This window comes from Juglans microcarpa x Juglans regia, chromosome 8D (assembly GCF_004785595.1).
Source record: "Juglans microcarpa x Juglans regia isolate MS1-56 chromosome 8D, Jm3101_v1.0, whole genome shotgun sequence".
NCBI lineage: Eukaryota > Viridiplantae > Streptophyta > Magnoliopsida > Fagales > Juglandaceae > Juglans > Juglans microcarpa x Juglans regia.
In genome coordinates this window covers 25,418,020-25,439,284 of record NC_054608.1, presented here as the reverse complement: position 1 = coordinate 25,439,284, position 21,265 = coordinate 25,418,020, and the positions used below count along the sequence as shown (strand labels likewise).

At 37.5% G+C, this 21,265-nt stretch overlaps 1 protein-coding gene across 1 annotated transcript; it reads left to right on the top strand.

Annotated features, from left to right (window-relative positions):
• Positions 1-15: 15 nt before the first annotated feature.
• On the top strand, positions 16-16,312 carry LOC121242860 (disease resistance protein Roq1-like). Its single transcript, XM_041140855.1, has 5 exons — positions 16-156; positions 266-1,402; positions 1,500-2,120; positions 2,267-2,335; positions 15,806-16,312. The coding sequence occupies exons 1-3, from the start codon at positions 109-111 to the stop codon at positions 2,073-2,075; spliced, it is 1,761 nt and encodes a 586-aa protein (XP_040996789.1). The 5' UTR covers positions 16-108; the 3' UTR covers positions 2,076-2,120; positions 2,267-2,335; positions 15,806-16,312.
• Positions 16,313-21,265: the final 4,953 nt, after the last annotated feature.

Sequence of the window (21,265 nt, the reverse complement as noted above, 5' to 3'; positions counted from 1 at the left end):
GCGGATTGAATTATCTCTGTAATGAGTTAAAGAGTTATTAATTGGCTCGAATGCCCTTTGGAGTCTTTGCCATCTACTTTTGATGGAAAGAAACTCATTGTTTTAAATATGCGAAGAAGCAAGATTAGAGATTTAGGCACGGGATTGCAATCTAAGGTAAGTATTTTTATTTTCAATATCATGTCGATCGGTCTTACTTTTAAGGTATGCTGCAAATTTCCTTTAATTGTTAATATATTTCCTTTATTATCTTCTTTTTAAACAGAACTTAACAAGTATAGATCTCAGTGACAGTAAATACTTGACAGAAATATCGAATCTTTCAAGTTGCTCAAATCTAGAGAAGTTGATTCTTCGTAATTGTAAAAGTTTAGTCGAGGTTCATGATTCTGTTGGATTTTTGAATAAGCTTGTTGAATTGGATTTTTATTGCTCCAATAGCCTAAAGAAGTTGCCAAGAAGCTTCAAGTTGAGATCTCTAAAATTACTTGAACTTGAAGGTTGTACAAGCCTTGAATACTTTCCTAAAATTGAGTGTGAAATGGAACATTTGAAATCTGTCCGGTTAGAAAGCACTGTAATACAAGAGCTACCTTCATCCATTACATACCTCACTGGGCTCGAGGTGTTATATATGCATGGGAGCAAAAGCCTTGTGCGTTTTCCAATAAATATTTTTGAGTTGGAACGTCTACAGGAAGTTGATGTCTTTGATTGTCCAAATCTTGTAAATTTTGGAAATGAGGTGGGGCATAATGGACAATCCATGCTATGCACACATGAAAATGAAATTTCAGCGAGTATGGAATCTCTCCCATTGCCACTTCCAAAATCAAATAATTTATCTCGGATATATAATTTTCCATCCAGTTTGAGAAAATTAAGTCTATATGGTTGTGGTATTGTTAGCCTTCCTCCATGGATAGAAGGATTTGTTGGATTATCTCACATTTATTTGGGAGACTGCAAGCAACTTGAAGAAATTCTATACATTCCACCAAATATAGAAGAGGTAGTTGCTGGAGGATGTTCCAGCCTAAAGAATTTTTTCCCAGAATCAAATAATTTATCTCGGACATATAATTTTTCATCCAGTTTGTTGGAATTATTTCTATTTGGTAGTGGTATTATTAGCCTTCCTCCATGCATCCAAGGATTTGTTGGATTGACGAGACTTTCTTTGAGATACTGCAAGCAACTTGAAGAAATTCTACACCTTCCACTAAATATAGAAGAGGTAGATGCTACAGGATGCGGGTTATTGGAACGCTTTCATAATGTATCGACGGAATCTTCATTCGGTATACCCGAATTAAAACGGCTAACAAGGATTGACTTATCAGAGTGCAATAAAGTGGAAGTGGATGTAGGGAATCGTGCACCAGATCCTTTATGGGTTCAGGTATACATGTCTCATCTATTTGATCTCTAATTTCTTTTTGTTTCGTATTTGATAATTACTTGTATTTGTTTTCTAACATATATACTTGGTTTAATAGAAACGCTTTCGGTGGAAAGATTCAAGTAGGATTATATATCCAGGAAGTAGGATTCCAGAGTGGTTCAAGTATTGCAAGGAGACTACTTCATATAGTAATTCTATTGAAATAGAAATTGATCATAATGCGTCCATGTGTTTTAGGCATCAGATCGTAGCATTAGTTTTGTGTTTTGTTGTCGGACCTCTTCTGCTGGGATTTGAAACTATTACTATCTCAATAAACGGCCAGTCAATGATGTGGGACCCATATTGTGATTTTTTGTGGCCGTCAATGGACCCACATCGTGTATGTCTAAAATACATAGCTGGAAATTCTGTTGATGAGATGTTGTCAAGAAGTTACAGGGAGGGGAACAATATGAGGTTTACATTTGGAATTAGTTCAAGGAAAGCAATCATCAAAAGTGTTGGAGTCCATCTAATATACGGGAACGACAATTTCATTAATCCTATTCAACTTTCAAAGAGATACCGAGATGATGGTGAGCATGACTTGGAACCCGATTGGAAACCACAACAGAAGAGGCGGGGATCTTCAGCCAGCTCTAGCATTATGGAAATTCAAGGATGCTAATGATGATTTAATTATTAAAGATTTGGATTTAGAACCTCGACCTGGGTAAGTGATAATAGTCGAATTTGTGCAGAATTTTACTAAATTAAATAAAGCATTATCACAATTCTGTAGTCACGTTAATTCTTATATTTTTATTAGTCTTGAAATATTTATTTTTCTTACTTAAATTTAAGTTTATCTTAATGAAGGATTAATTGAAGTTGCAGAAGGAATCAAAGTTGCGGAAGCAATCAAAGTTGGGGGAAAGAACTGTAACGGTAACAAACATGCAGTGCCTATATTTACATCTTGAGAAATTTTTATTCTTCTTTACTTTTGTTTTAAATACTGCGTTGATGTTTATTTGCATTCATATTTTTGAATTTAATTTCATGAACAAGCCTAGCTAAATTTTCAACTAAGGTTGAGAATGAAACCTCCTTGAAGATTAGTAATATTATTTATGAGATCGATTTATACCAATTATTGATGCTTTCTACGATTTATTATTCTTGCTTCATATCAATTGAGAGGGATAAAATTCTTGATATGAGTTCAATCATATTTTTATCATGATTTAGAAGAATCTTAATCAGCTGATAGCCTGATTCATAATTTTGTTAAAAATAAAAACTATTGAAATAGAAATTGATCATAATGCATCCATGTGTTTTGGGCATCAGATCTTGGCATAATTTTTGTGTTTTGTTGCAAGACCTCTTTCAGTGGAAAGAATAAGAATAAACGGCCAGCGGATTAGAACTGATCATGATATGGGGCTATGGCCTTCATTGGACCCACATCGTATGTATTTAAGATACATAGTTGAAAATTCTATTGATGAGATGCTGTCAAGAAGTTACAGGGAGGGGAACAATAATATGAGGTTTACATTTGAAAGTGATTAAGAGAAAGCAATCTTCAAAAGTGCTGGAGTCCATCTAATATATGGGAATGACAATTTCATTGATCCTATTCAAGAGATACCCGCGAGATGATGGTGAGAATGACTTGGAACCCACAACAGAAGAGGTGGGGATCTTCAATCAGCTCTAGCATTATGGAAATTCAAGGATGCTAATGATGATTTAATTAATGAATATTTGGATTTAGAACTTACACTTGGGTATGTGATAATAGCCGCATTGGACAGAAGTTTACTAAATTAAATAAATCATTATCACAATTATGTAGTGTTAATTCTTATATTTTTATTTGTCTTGAAATATTTATTTTTCTTACTTAAATTTGAACTTTATATTAATGAAGCAATTCAAGTTCAGAAAGGAATCAAAGTTTCAGAAGGAATCAAAGTTGGGAAAGAGCTGTAACCATAACAGACTTTAACGGTAACAGACTTGTAGCTTTTACGTTCTGATAGCAATGTAATTTTTATTTTTCTTTAGTTTCATTTTAAATATTGCTTTGATATTTATTTACGTTCATTTTCTAGAATTTATTTTCATTAATATACCTAGCTAAATTTTCAACTAAGGTTAAGGATGAAACCTCATTAAAGATTAGTGATACTATTTATGAGATTGATTTTTTCTCCAATTATTGATGCGTTCAACAATTTATTATTATTGCTTCATATCAATTGAGAGGGATAAAATTCTTGATAAAAATTCAATCATATTTTTCTCATGATCTAGAATAGTATTAATCAGTTGAGAGTTTGGTTCATAATTTTGTTAAAAATTACCACTCTTGGTTGTCTCCTCGGGTTTGATAAAAGTCCTCTTTGGTAAGAGCCCTTAATCACTTCTAAAGTGATATTTGGTTGAGCTATTATGGTGTTGATGATCTAGAACAGTAAGGGGATGAAAAAATAAATGTTTGAAGAAGGCTGATTGGTATTCCTAGTGTACTTCCAACGATGAAGATAGGCTGATTTTCCTTTAAAGAAGCATGATTATGTCATATTACTTGACGCCCGTCATGAGGCATGAGTGCTCAGGGTATGTTTTAAAATATTGCATGCATATTTATCAATCAAAACCAGATATGAAGTAGCAAATACCAAATCAAGTCTTCAACAGGAAGACGTGGAGGAGTAACCATCGCCGCCTTAGTCTGGCGAGTGGCTACTAACCGTCGGCACAGACTTCTTCGTCGGGCTCAGGCGTCCTCACCGAGGGTTTTCTAGCTCCACGGTGACCTGTTTACTTCGGGATCCGGTTACCCAGCCTGCACCTTGGCTTCGCAGCTTTGCCGCAGCTTCAGTTCCCTTTTGGAGAACAGATCCTCGGCATCCAGAGCTGTCGCAGCTTTAGTGGAGAGCAGATCCGCAACATCCAGTTTGCCGCAGTTTCTGCTCCTCTTTGGAGATCAAACTTGTAGGGAGAGCAGTGACTTGCCTGTAATGCAAGGCGTCTAATCCTCTGCCAGGGTTTGGGTCAAGAGGTGCGGCTTGCTGCCGATGGCCATGATAGGTGGCCATACGGTGGCCTCTAGGAGTGGGGGTGAGGTTGCTAGGGAACCTCAGAAGGATGGTTTGGTCTTGATGGGTGGGGCTGCTGAGGAAGGGGATCGTCTGGAAATGAGCTATAGAGGGGGTGGGCGTTCTTTTGCCCAAGCCTTGTAAAGACCTATTCCGACGGCGAAGTTTAAACTTCCTTTGAGAAATCCATAGATGATTAATGGAGATTTGGGGTTTGTTTTATCGAAAGTGGAAATGGAAAGGGCGACTGGGGAGTTCAAATTTGCTCTAGTCCTAAAGTTCTGCTCGAAGAGGCCGTCTATAGATGCTTTGAGGCTTCAGATTATCAAAACTTGGGGTTTTTATGAAGTCCTGATGGTTAGCTTCATGGATGAGTTCCATGTGCTGCTCCATTTAGCAAATGAAAAAGACTACCTACACGCTTGGGCGAGAGAGGGAAGATTTGTGGCGGGGTGCCAATTCCGATTATTCAACTGGTTGGTGGATTTTGATGTAAACCTTCCATTGCCCCCTCAGTGGATTTATCTCCCAAGACTGCCTCTGCACCTATACAGAATGGATTGTTTACAAATCTTGGCTTCTCGGTTTGGAAGGTTCCTAGGCACGGATAATGCGACGTTGTACAGGACAAGGGCTACAGGGGCAAGAATGTGTGTAGAAGTGGACTTACAAGAAGAACCAGTGGTTGGGTTTCCTTTGGTAACAGGCAAAATGCAGGTATGGCAACGCGTGGTCTATGAGAAAAAAGGTTTTTATTGCAAGAAATGCTTCAGACAGGGGCATACCGATGTAGTATGTAGAGCTAGAGATAAAAACCTTAATAATAGAAAAGAAGGGAAGAAAGTGATTGAAAGGGAGGAAGAGGAAAATGTTTGGAAGGAAGTGGGTAGGAAGAAAGGAAAGCTCGTAATGGCTGGGGAGGGCAGCGAACTGCATGAGTCAGAGGAGAAGGAGGACAATGTGCAACAGGGTCGGGAGAAGGGAGAGGGACCCGAAACCCATTAGCAAGAAACGGGCTTGGCGCAAGACACTAATAAGACAATGAGAATTGAGGAGGAGGAGGGAGGTGATAACTCAATGGAAACATATCTGAAACTAGTTGAACAAGTGGAAGAAGGGGAGTTCCGGAAGGGGGTAGCAGCTTTGTTCCAGAAGTGAATTTCTGCGTTGTGGAGGAGTACGATAGTGATAAGGAAGAGGGGGCCGTGGTTTGCAGAAACAATTTTGCGGTTTTGTCGAAAGATGAAGCTGAAATTGTAAAGGAAACACAAAAAGACTATTGCTCGGACCTAGGTACAATTCCACAAACTGATCTAAGAATCCAAAATTCAGACGATGCACTTGTGAGAAAGTCTAGAAGGGCTAAAGCCCAACCAAAAAAACTGAATTTATGATTGAGAAAATATGGTGTGGAATATAAGGGGGTTGGGCACATCGAAAAGAAGAATACGGAAGTTGGTGAGGAAATATGAGATCTCTGTACTGGTAGTATTGGAATTATTCCAAGAATTATCCAAACTACATAAATGGGCGCTTAGTTTACAGTTCCCTAATTTCTGTTCCAATGTAGAAGCAGGTGGAAAATTTTGGGTATGTTGGAAAGATGAGATAATAATGGAAGTTATGGACTTGACTATGCAGTCGATTACGACTGTGTTTACAGACTCTGAGGGACCTTTGTTGGCTACTTTTGTATATGCGAAGTGCTTGCAAGCATAACTCAAGGAGCTTTGGGACCATTTAAAAGGAATTTCGACCACTACAGGGGCTTGGGTGGTCATGGGGGACTTTAATATCATTAGATCCGACGAGGAAAGAGTGGGGGGTAAGGCCAGACCTCCATCAGCAATTGAGATTTTAACGATTGTATCAACAACTGTGGTTTAATGGATTTACCATTGGTAGGTAGACAACTATCATGGTGCAATGGGCAACAAGGTTTGGCTAGAAGTTGGGTGAAGCTAGACAGAATTTTAATTAACTCTAACTTTGGTCGTACGCATGGTCAAGCTACTGCAAGGTTGCTAAGTAGAGAACGTCAGATCACTCACCAATTTTATTAAATCTTGCATCGGAGGGTGGGAGGTATGGGCCAGCGCCTTTCCGATTTCAGAACATGTGGATTTCACATGATGGCTTAGAAATGGTGAATAAATCCTGGAATGAACCGATAAGGTGGGATTCGGGGCTATGCAGACTGGCTGGGAAACTAAAAAGGCTCAAGCAGAAATTGAGGCAGTGGAATAGAGAGGTCTTTGGCCGGGTGGATGGAGTGATGAAGGAGTTGGAAGAGAGACTAGAACAATATGAGGAGGTGCTGCAGGCGTCATACTTGGAGGATATCGAGGAGGAGTTTCTTATCACCAAGGCTGAACTGGAAATTTGGTATAAAAAGGGAAGACATGAGATTGGCACAACAAGCAAAAAAATCATGGCTAGAAGAGGGAGATCAGAATACAAAATTTTTTCATGTAGTTATTTCCTAGCGTAGAAGGAATGCATGTGTAAAAAGCATGAATCTTCCAGATGGGTCAGTCTTGGAGTCAATGGAATGGATTCATGAGGGGGCTGTTCAGTACTTTGAAGAGTTCCTATCCAATGAAGACGCTTGTGAGCTACCTTGCTTGGACGAACTAATACAACCAGCTATGTTGGACAACATGAAGTGCATAATGAGGGCAGAGCCAATAGAGAAGGAGATATATGAGGCTTTCTCGTCAATTAGAGCAGATAGTAGTCTAGGACCCGATGGCTTCGGATCCGCATTCTATGTGTCGTGCTGGAATATTATTAAAGATGTGAAAGAGGTAGTTAAGGAGTTTTACACAGGTCAAATGCTCCCAAGATTTTATTCCTCTTCATTTTTAGTTCTCATTCCGAAAATTAAAAATCTTCAGAGTTTTGACAATTTCGTCCCATAAGCCTATGCAATGTGATCTACAAAGTTTTCTCCAAAGTTTCAGAGGATAAGTTGTCCATGGTACTCAGTAGTTTAATCTTTTCGGAACAAGGGGCTTTTGTGAAAGGAAGAAATATTTTGGAAAACATCACACTTACGTAGGAGATGGTAAAGCTTTTACATTGGAAGACGAGAGGTGGAAACTTAGTTGTTAAAATAGACATGAGCAAAGCATACGACAGGGTGGATTGGAGATTTTTGGAACATACACTAAGAACCATCGGATTCCCGGATTTCTTTTGTAGTTTGATAAAAAATTGTGTGACTTCGCCATGGTTCTCAATTATGATGCATGACACTTATAAAGGCTATTTCAAGGCGAAAAGGGGACTCCGACAATGGGACCCTTTATCTCCGTACCTATTTATTATCATGGAAGAGGTACTTTCAAGATTGATCAAGAAGAAGATGTTGGAGAAGAGGTTATTGCCATTTTCCTAGCCGAGTGGGACTCCTACCATTAACCATCTATTATATGCTAACGACATAATGGTCTTAGCTAATGCTAGTAAGGGTTCTATACGGGCACTAATGGAGGTGTTAAAAACATATGAAAGATGGACTGGACAAAGTGTTAACCATGAAAAGTCAGCAATATTTTTTTCTAAGCAGTTGAACTAGAGAAGGAGGGGAGAGCTATTGGTAGAAACTGGTTTCAAGGAAGGCCACCTTCCAATTTCTTATTTGGAGGTATCAATCGTGGAGGGGAAATTGAAGGCAAGAGATTTTGATACTTTGATCATGAGCATCGACAAGAAACTATTAGGGTGGAAGAGTAGGCTCCTATCTCAAGGGGGACGCCTAATTCTAGTGAGACATGTTCTCTCTAGCATGCCACTTTACCTCCTCTTAGCATTGCATGCGCCTAAAATAGTGGTCCGAAAAATTCATAGTCTGTTTGCAAAATTCTTCTGGGGTGAACCGTGGGAAAAGGAAAAAGAAAGTGGAGAGCCTGGAGTAAGCTTTGTGCTTTAGTGGAGGAAGGAGGTATAGGGGTGCGAGATGTTTCGGAAGTGTAGAGGTCTTCATTTATGAAATTCGGATGGCATATTCTAACGCAAGAATCATTGTGGGCAAAGTTTTTTTGAGCCAAGTACGTAAAAAATGGGCATATTGTAAGAGTTTTAGATAACAGATTGGGGTCGATGTTTTGGAAGAAAGTAGTGGAGGGACTTACTGAAATATTGCCTAAATCAAGATGGAAGGTGCGAGAAGGCAACATCTCGCTATGGTATGATAATTTTCTAAGTGTTGGCCCTTTGTTTGAATCAGATATAGAGGTGGAAGACCCAAACATTAGATTGAAAGAACTTGTAGCTAACAACAGATGGGAAGTGGAATGGCTACAGAGGCTGATGGGCAGACAAGTAGCGCATGAAGTAATAGAGCTGATAGGATCTTAAAAAAATCTTAAGGATATCCTAGTATGGTTACCTGAGAAGAGTGGGAATTTCTCAACAAAGTCAGCATGGGAGGTTGTGAGAGTGAGGAGGCCGATTTTTGAATGGACTAAATGGGTATGGCACAAGCTCCTACCAAAAAAGATAGCTCTATGCATGTGGAGGGCAGTGTTTAATTGTCTAAGCGTAGATGAGCAAATCCGTAAAATCGGAATCCCTCTCTTCTTTGGTTGCAATTGTTATAAGGAAAGACAAAGTGAAGATTTAGAACATTTATTTGGCAAAGGGGATTTTGCAGTAAGTGTTTGGGGGAAGGTATCGGCTGAGGTGGGAGTGCCCTACTTTGCCCAACAGAGTTGGAAGGAAAGAGTGCAACTCTGGTTTAACAGAGCATCTCGCAAAGCTCAGCTTGGATTTTTGCTGGTTTTAATCCCATGCATAGTAATCTGGAAGTTATGGTGCAGATGGTGTGTAGCTAGGATGGAGGGGAGAAGCGAAAGCGTAATGGAGGTATGGGGATCAATTAAATTTTAGGTTGGTTCTATTGCTGCTAGAATAAGCAGTGTCCATAAATTATCCAGCTGGGAAGCATGCTTGTTGCGGAAAATAGAGATTCGGATAGTGGTTGAAAAGAAAACAAAAGTGAAAGTTATTAGGTGGAAGAAGCCAAAGCCTGGATGGAAGCAGCCTCGGCAACCCAGGCCCAGCTGGAGGTGGGGGTATACCGCGAGATGATGGGGGGCACATAGTCTTTGGTTTCTCACATTTCTTTGGGTCTTGTTCAAGCATAGAAGCTGAGCTAAGGGGGGTGCTAGCAGGAGTAAAGCACTGTCAGCAACTCGGGTATACAGCTATAGACATAGAATGCGATTCCTCAGTTAAATTGGTTCTTCACACACAAATGTACGGTATGGTACCTTTGGGACTACTGGGATAAACTACAGTTTATTTTATAGGATTTTGATTTTTTCATAGCACATTTCTATAGAGAAGGAAACCAAGTGGCGGATTCGTTGGCTAGACGGGGTGCATTGGGCGAGACAAACATTTTCTTGGATTGGTCACAGCTGCTAAGGATGACTAGAGGTTTAGTGAGATTGGATAAAATGGGAACCGCGTACATTAGAAGCAGACGATAGCTTTTTTGTTGATATGGGTTCAGCATATGTTTAGTTTTTTGGAAAGTTTTTGTGTTTTGTATGAAGGTTTTCCTCCGCCTTAATTGAGGGTTTCAATATAGTGTTTGGAGGTTCCGTCCTCATTTAAAAAAAAAAAAAAAAACCAGATATGAAAAAGGTTTGTGGAATAAATCCTTTCACTATTAGCATGTTTAGAACTTCAATTGCATTATCTCATGGTGACTCGTGAATAAGCATCCATTGATATTTCATGTATCTTAAAAAACATTTTCATGGGAAATTAGTACTCTCTTAAGGGTATTTTTTTTTGTTTTAAGTGACACAGAATGAACCTATCTCGAATTGTTTTGCAATGGCTAAAACCTTGCATTCACAAGATGCTTGTGGAATTTGCAGCAAAGTAATCTCCTCGACTACTGGAATTTCAGTACATATATATACACCAGGAATATTGAAATAGGTTCAAAGGCTTCAAAGAATATATTTTTAGACCAAGACCAGATCTGTAAAGGGAGACTTAAGTGCCTTGAAAACTAATGACCTAATGACCATAAGAAGGGTAAGTTGAATAAGGTTAGAATTGTATAGCATAACATAAAAGGCATTATAAGGTCACCATTAAAAGGCTGAAATTAATGACCAAATTTACGTGTGGAGGGAAGAAAGGTAATGTGCATGGAGCTGGTTTTCTTAACATTTGTGTTGTTTTTTTTTCTTTTTCCGCCTACTGTAATTGTCGATCTTCTTGGGCTATATTGGTCAAAATACAGGGTAATTGCTGAAAGTTTCTGGTTTGAGAAATGACACAAATCAAAGGTCCTAAAGCTCTGGATTGGATTATTATCGTACTTTTGTACCTGTTTCATTCCAAAAGATTGAGTTTATTGTCAAGAACCACAAGCATGATCTAGATTGTTAAATGAATTCTCCCCCTGAAGATCTGTCAGGTAGGAAATCCTACATATTTATTTATTTTTATTTTTATTATGAATTTATTTTTCTAATTCTTGTGTTGTTAGAATATGTGTACAATGGATGAATCGGTTAGTTATTAGTGCTTGCTAGATATGTTCTAATTATAACAAGACGTGTAATTTGTTAGTAACAAGGCCTTTTAAAAAAGAAATAAAGTCATGATGAGTTTCCTAGATTCCATTTAAAAGGCCTTCCAAATTAGTGTATAAATTTTATTCATGAAGTCCCATATTTTCCAAAAAAAAAAAAAAAGGTAGAAATTTTAACTAAGACCTATATTTGAGTGCTGTGAAAGTTGTTGGCCATTGTTTTTCATTTGCTGTTGCTACAACTTATCTAATTGCTTCAAAGCTCTTACATGCTTTCTGTACCATAGCTGAAAAGTTGGTTTTTGGTTTTTAGTTTTGTCAAAAAAAAAAAAAAAAAAAAAAATAGAGGGAGGGAGAGGAATCAATTTGATAAAAGAAAGACCTTGCCGCAAAAAGATTCTTTTAGTTCTTGATGATGTCGATTAGCCAGACCAATTGGAAAAATTATGTGAAAGATGTGATTGGTTTGGTTTAGGAAGTCGAATCATCATAACAATAAGGGATAAACATCTACTAGCTATGCATGATATATATTTGACATATAACACGAAGGAATTGGATCACAATGAAGCTATTCAACTCTTTAGCCATAATGTCTTCGAAAGTGACAAACCCAATGATAATTTTGTGGAACTCACAAAAGATGCACTAAGCTATGCTGAGGGTCTTCCACTCGCTTTAATAGTGGTGGGCTCGGATCTATACTGTAGAGATATATCTTATTGGAAAAGTCTATTGGAAAAATACAAAAGAATTCTGGAGGAAAACATTTAAGAAATATTAAGAATAAGTTATGATGGATTAGAGCCAAATGAGAGAAATATTTTCCTTGATATTACATGTTTTTTCAAAGGAAAGGATGCAAGATATGTCCCTAACATACTGGATAGTGGATAGTTGTGGCTTCTTTTCAAATGCTGGTATCGAAAAGCTTATTGACAAATGTGCTTTAATTTTTAATTTGTCCTTTTTTTTTTCTAGTGAACCTGTTAGGGGTTTTGTTTTAGAAGAAAATGGAATTAGAAATATAAAGGGACATAGAAACATTAGCCGTATTAAATTGTCGATCTGAAGTAGTGTAAATAAAGATAGATGAATGAAGTTTAAGTGTAACACCCCGTATTTTAGTGTATTTTTACTGAAGGAATTATTTTTATGTAATTAAAATTTATTCTCTTATTTTAAATTGGTTGGATTTTTAGTGAGTTTATTTCTATGATTTTGATTTGGTGAAAATTATTTTTATGTGCTTTCTTAATATTTATTTATTGTTATGCATTTAAATTGCTTTTAATATTTAAATTAATTACCGTGGGATTTAATTATTTCAATTTGACTTTACCATTACGTTTAAATTATTTTATTTAACTTGAGGTTTTGAAATCGTTTCCGTTGGATCATTTTTGTGACCCAAGTTATGAGGATTGGACCTCATTTCTTTTCCCTCTATTTTTCTTTTCCTTTTCTTTTTCTTTTCTTCTTTTCTTTTTCTTTCTTTTCTTTTTCTTCTTCCTTATTTTTTTCTCCCGGTGCGCGCGGTTTCTCTCTCCTTCTCTCTCTCCCCGCGTCCGTTTCTTCCCCACCAGCAGCGCCGCCATCCGTCGGCGGTGGTCGACACCGCCCAGCCCACTAGATTCCCCAGCCGCCGGCGACCTCACCCCACCAATATCACCTCCGTTCGTGCCGCCGTTAGCTCCCACGAAACCCACGAAGCCGCGGCACACTTTCTGCCGTTGCGCCGCCGTCGCACCGCCATTGGCCACCATCTTCCTACCACTTCATCCCCGGCCTCTTGGCAACCCATTGGACCCAACCCCAGCTCCGATCCGTCACCGGTGAAGCCCCACCAAGTCCATCTCCGATTTGCACATTTTTGGCCTAAAACCACCCCTTGCGCCGCCACCCACGGCAAACCACCACCACCACTAGCTTCACCGACCTCCCTAGGCCCTACCCTATCAATCTTGGGTCTTCATTTGTCCTCGTTGAAAAGTTGGTATTTGAGACCCACGGCCACAGTGTATTTTACACTGTGGTGTTGCTCAAACGTCGCATTTTTCAACTTCGTGATCCTCGGAAAATTATTATATTGCACTGTAAGTATTTCTCCAAAGAACTTTCGTAATTTAAATGTATTTTTGCACTAACCCATTTCACTGTGTTTTTGGCATGCCGGACTGAGTCCGAGGAGTTCGGGGTCGGATGGATTTGTGATTGGAGTTGTTTGGTTGATTTGGTTGAATTGGATATTGGTTGTTGATGGGTTGGTTGGATTTGTTGGTATTGTTCATTGATGGATGTTAGATATTGTGTTGGTACATGTGCATTTCATTATCTCATGCATGATCATGTTTGTAAAAGAAAACTGGATTTTCGTGTATTGCATTCATGTTCATGTGCTTTGAAAAGCTATGATTTTATGTGATAATATTTTTGGTGCGTGTGTATCACGACCCCAAGCCGAGATGGGGCATTAACTCGGTGGAGCTCCTCTGGTTACTCGGTAGCGGAATATACTGAGTAACGTCCCCTGGATTGTCGCCGGGCGACAATGGGATCGGACGAGATGGTCTCGTGCCGACTCCGTGGTCCTTCTGCTGGCGGGGACTAGAGGATGTCTGGCCACGTACGCGCTGGGCGCGGAACTGGGCATCGCTCGTTGCGTAGTGTGGGTGCTTGGCCATGTACGCGCTGGGCGCGGAACTGAGCACCGCTGCGAAGCCAGGACGTGCGGATGGTCCATAGGGGAGGCCATGGTGCATATGGAAATAATGCATGGTGCATTTGGAATTAATGCACTATTTTCTGGGAAAATAGTGCGAGTTGATTTTTGGGTAAATCATTTTCTGGAAAAATGTTTTACGGATAATTTTGAGCCAAAATGGGATTTTGGTGTGTGTTGGAAAATTATCATTTTCGGGAAAAATGATGTTTTGTGGAAAATGCATATTTTCATGTGCATGCGTGTTAGTTGCATTTAATGCATTTTATATTACGTTGTTGTTTGGGTTATACTTACCTGCGATACCATTTTGTGGTAACGCAGATTTTGATGCTGATGAGGAGGAGGAGGGCGAGCCTGAGGAGACGGCTCCGCCTGAGGAGTGATCTGGGATCACTCGTTTGTATATCTAAAACTATTGTAAATTATTTTATGGATGACTGTATAACTGCTATTTAAATCTTTACTGATGTTTGATTATAAATAAATTCTGGTACTTAGTTGACTATCCGCTGCGTTATTTTATTTGTACACTGTTGCATGTACACACACTGGCACTTCGTTGGGATGTGTGACCGTGTTGTCACCATCCTGGCGTCTCGATCCCTGTGTATTTATATAAGGGGGATTGGGGGCGCCACATTAAGTTTCTTCATTATAAATTTGTAGAAAGTGAAATAGCGATGTATACATATGTGTGTGTTCTGATAAGACAAAATACATAATTTTTTGAAATTGATGAATTATGTAGAACTTCATTCTTTGCTTTTACCAGAACACTTAGGCATTCCTTTGCTCTTGCTAGGGAACAAAATTGCTTTTCTACTTTGAAAGAATTAGATCTATCGAGTAGTGATATTATTAGTCTTACTGCATCCATCAAAAGAGTTAATGGATTAAAACAACTTAGGTTGGAGGATTGCAGGCAACTTCAAGAAATTCTAGAGCTTCCACCCAATATAGAAGAGGTGTATGCTAATGGATGCATCTCATTGGAAAGGTTTCCTGAACTATCAAGAAAGTTTCAATTCAATACTTGCAACTTAAGGGCAGTTCGATGGATTGAATTGTTCAGATGCTGTTACAGGTGATGTCAACATTAAGAAGATGAAGGGAGTTTCTGTAGAGATCGCAAAAATAGGTCCATGAATAAAGGATTTGTAAAGAAAGGATACTTCACTCATGGGGTTTAGATCATGAATGGTTGGAGTACTCTGTTCTAGAACCTTTCCAGCTAAAAGGGAAAAGTCTAAATGTTAAGTTTACTTGTTATTCAAACTCATTATCCCTTAAATGTTGTGGAGCCCAGTTGGTGCATAAGCATGCAAATAATGCTAAAGATCATTCAGATGTGTTCTATGAGCATGATTGCGACTTGGAATCTAACTATTATCCACAACAGAAGAGGCGTTCACAACCTTGGATATCGAAAACTTGAACTTAGAGGATACTCAACTCGGCGAGTCCCTACTAAACTAATCAAATCACTCATACCGTTGATCAACCTACCATCCTTTCTTCATTCATCGCCCAAATGCTTTTTTGTTCTAGATTTACTTTCAAATCTCACTCCTAATACTAAAACACACTTGCTAGTTTTCATCACTGAGGAACCTGCAATTCTTATTATGTTCCGAAGTTAACAACTCAAGATGGGGGTCGTTAGGACTATATGCACTTGTGTTGGCAGATTTCCTATACAATAAACTAATAGCTCAGGTTTAAGTCGTGAGTCTAAGTGATTCATGTGTCACGTGTTAATCTCATTCGTTTACAAACGATGACTTAGAAACCAAGTGTTTTTCTGTTGAGAATAGCCTTCAAATCCTAGGGGGAAATCCAATCTCCACTCTTCATAGTCTTACGGGACACGTTTAAACTCAAAATATACTGAGAAATGTTTTCTCGAAATAAAGCACTCTTGTCAGGGTTATTGATTACTCTATTCATGTATGCGTATATGTTTGTGAACAAGTTTCAGGTTACTTAGGATAAAAATTTAATTTGTCAATCTTTCTTAGGATTGCACATCATGCCACCATTTGCTAAAAAACAAACTACTTGGTCTTAGCCAACTTCACATGAGGCTGGTGAAAGCTCATCTAGACTGGTGGCACGACCTTCCTGGAAGAAACTTTGTTATCGGAGATGGATTGTAGGATGGATGCACATGTTGCTCCAGTGAGGAGACAGCTCGAAGATATTGCATCTAGACTCAAGAACACAAGGATTCAACTCCAAGATCTACAGAGTGCCTTCAAGGAAAATATACCATAACCAGCAGAGGATTGATCCTACAGGGCTTGATTCACATTCTATTTCTACTGGCTAACTTTTCATTATGTTTGTATTGTACCGTACTCCTTTTGAGCATGTTATTTCAACATGTTTTTGTGTCTGTTATGGAGGTATTATGGAGCCTTGATTCACTTCTAAAGTGATATTTGGTTGAGCTATTATGGAGTTGATGATCTAGAACAGTAAAAGAGATGAAAAAATAAATGTTTGAAGAAGGCTGATTTGTATGCCTAATATACTTCCGAGTTGAAGAGAGATTGATTTTCCCTTAAAGAAGCATGATTATGTCATATTACTGGACGTCATGAGGAATGAGTGCTCAGGGCATGTTTTGAAGTATTGCATGCATATTTATCAAACAAAACCAGATATGAAAAAAGTTTGTGGAAAAAATTCTTTCACTATTAGCATGTTTAGAACTTCAATTGCATTATCTCATTGTGACTTGTGAATAAGCATCCATTGATATTCCATGTACCTTAGAAAACATTTTTTTATGGGAAATTAGTACTCTTTTTAAGGTATTTTTTAGTTTAAGTGAACATAGAATGAACCTATCTCAGATTTATTTATTTATTTTTTGCTATAGCTCAAACCTTGCATTCATAGGATGTTTGTGGAATTTGCAATGAAGTAATCTCCTCGACCCCTTTACTGGAATTTCAATAGATATATATACACCAGGAATATTGAAACAGGTTCAGAGGCCTCAAAGAATATGCTTTTAGACCAAGACCAGATCTGTAAAGGGAGTTTTAAGTGCCTTGAAAACTATGTTTTACAGACCTAATGACCATAGGAAGGGTAAATTGAATAAGGTTAGAATTGTACAGCATAACATAAAAGGAATTACAATTTTCTTGGATTCTTTTCAAGTTAACCAGATAGGAAATGTATTGGACCTGATTTCTTATCCCTTTTTCACCTTTTCAGCTTTCTATGAGACTATGATGACCACTTCCCTTATTGGAAAGGATGCTGGATGAATTGTTATACTAGGCATTAGAATGTCACCATTAAAAGGCTGAAAGCTTTGGATAATGTCATTTTATAAACTTTCCAAGCTCCAAACTCAGGACTTAAGAGAATTGAACAGATTGTATAGGTTTGGCAAGTGTGTTTTCATCTTATTTACACACAAGGGAATTGATTTGCCACCATTTAATGACAAAGGAATTGGATACTCCATAAGTTTGTTCCACGTTTTGGCTTGGACTTGATTGCTACACCAAATTTAGATGTTGCTAGCACTGCTGTATTTTTCTAGGGTCATAAGGAGGGAAGAAAGGTTATCTGTATTTTTCTTAACATGTGTGGCAAATGCATGAATTGAGATGAACTTAATTTCTGTGCAAATTAAGGGAATCTAAAATGTTGTTGATTTTTTTTTCATCATACTGTAATTGTTGATCTTCTTGGGCTGCATTTGTCAAAATACAGGGTAATTGCTAAAAGTTTCTGGTTTGAGAAATGATACAAATCAAAGGTCCTAAAGCTCTAGATGGGATTATTATCATATTTTTGTATGCTTCTCAAAATTAGAATGAACTCTTGAGGAAATAATAATCCCTGTCATGAAAACATTCCAACTCCTTAAACTCCAGCAAATCTGCCCCTGCTAACTAATCAGGTCATGCACTAATAGTAATGCATAATGAAAGACTTCTATTTTAGTATCACCAATATTGGCTTGCCAGTTTGTGGTTAATCGCGCCTAACTTGATGGCTAACCGTACCTGGCAGAGGCAGAGGCAGTGGCGGAGCTAGGATTTTATTTCAGTTGGTGCAAAATCTAAATGAAATAAAAAAGTATGAGCTATTTTTCTTTTGTGAACATTTTTTCAATTATAATGACAATAAGTTCTTTACATTTCTTAAGATGAGGATGCATTGCTACATGTAATGGATGCCAACTGCAGACATGCCACTGTGCAGAAATTCAATCTTTTTGTAATGAAACAGTACTATTTCATTACAAAAAGAGAATGCATTTGGCGCATAATCAGTTTGCCGGTAGTATACCTACATCATTGATAACTTTGCCAAAGCTTTTGGAGTTAAGGCTTGAGGATAACCATTTTGATGGTCAGATACCAGATTTTCAACAGGAGTCATTGAATTATTTTAATGTATCGGGCAATGAATTGGAGGGTCCAATTCCAAATAGCCTTAGTGGGATGGATTCAAGCTCCTTCTCTGGTGAGTCAACTTTTTATGAGTTCATCTGTGTATATATAATATCTATATATATAATGTATCATGTGCATGTACATGATAATGTACTTACACAAACATGTTTCTTCAGTTGTTGTATTTATTTTTCACAGAGTTATCAGAAAATGGCTGCTTCTAACAAACTCTAAGGTACAAAGTAATAGTTACAAATCTGCAGTCTTATGTTTTGAACTAAAATATTGATCAAGCCTATAAGTGATCTATTGGATTCTATATTGTTAGTTCTCTATATCTATATATATGATCATCTCAGTGCTTCATTGGCATCTAGCACTTTCCACTCTAATATTGGACATTGATTAGCCAACTTAAGCCTCCAAAGAACTGAAAACCCACATGAAACAATGCCTAAAGCCCACATATGCATATATACAAAGGTAAATATGTGTGAAAACATTCAGGCAGTGATGTTTTGTCCCATCAATGGCAGGAAATTTAGAGCTATGTAGAAAGCCTATGAGTAATTGTGACAAAGGCTCAATTCCAAGTATCCCAGTGATTGTTATACTTGCAACGATGGCACAGTCGACATAGGTATAGTGGTCTTCATCAACCACAAGAGGCAACCATCTTTATTGACAAAGGCTCCAGTACAGCCATCAAACTTGTAAAAGAAATCAGGCATAAAGGAATCGAACGAATCAGGGAAAGGCTCAACAAACCGCAGTGGAAATACCAAGAAGGTTGAGGGTGTGAAGCTGACCTTTGTCAGGGAAGATAGGGAGAAGTTTGATATGCAGGAATTGCTTAAAGCCTCAGCTCAGATATTGGGCAGTGGATCCTTTGGGTCTTCTTACAAGGCTGCCTTGCTCAATGGACAGGTGATGGTTGTGAAGCGGTTCAAACAAATGAATAGTTTGGGGAAAGTGGAGTTTCAAGAGCATATGAGCAAGCTAGGGAGGTTGAGACACCCGAATCTGCTTCCTCTGGTGGCTTACCACTATAGGAAGGAAGAGAAGCTCTTGGCATTTGAATTTGTGCAGAAGGCCAGCTTGGCCGTTCATCTACATGGTACTGATCTCCTCTCTAAAATATGTTTGCTCACATGTGCATGTATATTAGTTCATGAATTACTAGGCCCTCTGTATATGTTTCTTTATGAACATAGCATTTTTGTCATACATACATACATACATACATACATCATTTTCAATGTAAAGAAGCACTATCACATTGTCCAATTATACCAGTAGTCCTAATTATAAGCCAGTTTGGAGGAAAACTGTGTCATTCTTCAATTTACTGTTTATAATTATAAAGCAATACTCAATCTGGTTGAAAAAAGTCTGCAATTTCTTTTTTCTTGTTTTTCAGTTCCTTTAAGGTAGTAGCATTTAATTAGTTGTTGTCACCCAACCTATATATATTATTTGACACACACATATTTCACTTACTACCTTCCAATTTGATTTTATTTGACGGCTCATTCAAAATATTATCTCATCTCAACATCCAAATTCCATTAAAAAATAAACACTTTTTAATTTTTAATTTTCAAATTTTTAATTTTTTCATCTAATCATTATAGCTTCCCAAAACTTCCACAAAAAAATATAAAAAATAATTTAACTTTTTAGAATCTCAAAATGAAAATAATATTAAAAAATAATATTCTAACAATATTTTAACTTTATAATATTTTTATTTAACTTTTACTCTTTTATTTTTCAAAATCTCATAAAATATCTTAATTTAAAATATTTCACTACTATTCACAAACTATTTAAATATGATTCACATATTTTTTATCTCATCTATCTCATCTATAACCAATCGAGAACTTAGTCAAAGTTGGTAGGTGGTTTAGGACATCTTTTTACAACTTTTGAATAAAGTAATCTAGTTTAGGACATCATTTCTTCACTTTTAAATACATTAATCAATTTTATGCGCAAGTTGCAAAGGCTCTCTGAAGTTTCACTTTTCACATTCAAACTATATATCACCCTTTTTGAAGTTTCAAATGTAAATTACGAAAAAACCGAATTTGTACCCTAATTAAGAAATAGCATATATTCCCAAATTGGTCAAGTGGCACATTCTTGACAATAATTTTAAGAGTATTAGTACACCACATATTTTCACAATATATTTTACAACAATATTATAAGATGAGGATATTTTTATAAAATAATATTATTTTTATAAAGTGTTTTATAAAATTACCTCTCATTTAATAAACTGTTGTGAAATATGTTATAAAAAATATTGTATATAAATCATTTTTTTAATTTTAAATAGAAGGTGCAAAGTAAAACGTATGTGTACTTTATTTTCCTGTGTTTACTAAAATCTTTCATTAGGAAAATTAAAATCTCCTACAATTTTTTTTATCCAAACACTTTTTACCATTCACAAAAGGATAGACATGATATCACGTGGACTCTACTTCATTAAATGTTGGGTTCACGTACTATTTAATATCTACTCTATTATAATTATTATAATAAGTAGTTATCTAACTGCTACAATAATTTTGATTGTTTTTCCGTTAGTTTCTTGTTTTCCCGTTTATATTGCAATTAACTTTGTTACTTGTAATTAAGTCCATTACTTACCCTTCCAGTGCACCCATTATTGAGACCAACCATGCAACGGAGACGTACATGCTCAACGACAGTGGAGGAGCGGCGCGATGAACTGGGAGGCGGAGAAGATTACGTCGGAGAGGTGGCGGCTGAATACTGAGAGATGTTGAAGTCCCTGCCCGAAGCAAGCAGTCAACTGCTTCTCAGCGCCCAGCGCCCAGCGCCCAACTGTCTGTTGAATGCATATTAAATGCATTCATACGGTAATGCGATATACATTCGCTTATAAATTGAAGCTCCATGCGAGAGCTTCAATTCACACCCAAGGAAGAGAAGAGAAAAGAGAGAGAGCCTGGAGAGTTCTGAGAGAAAAGAAGAGTGTTGAGTTGAGTGGAGTGTGATCCTCCTCCTCTGTAATAT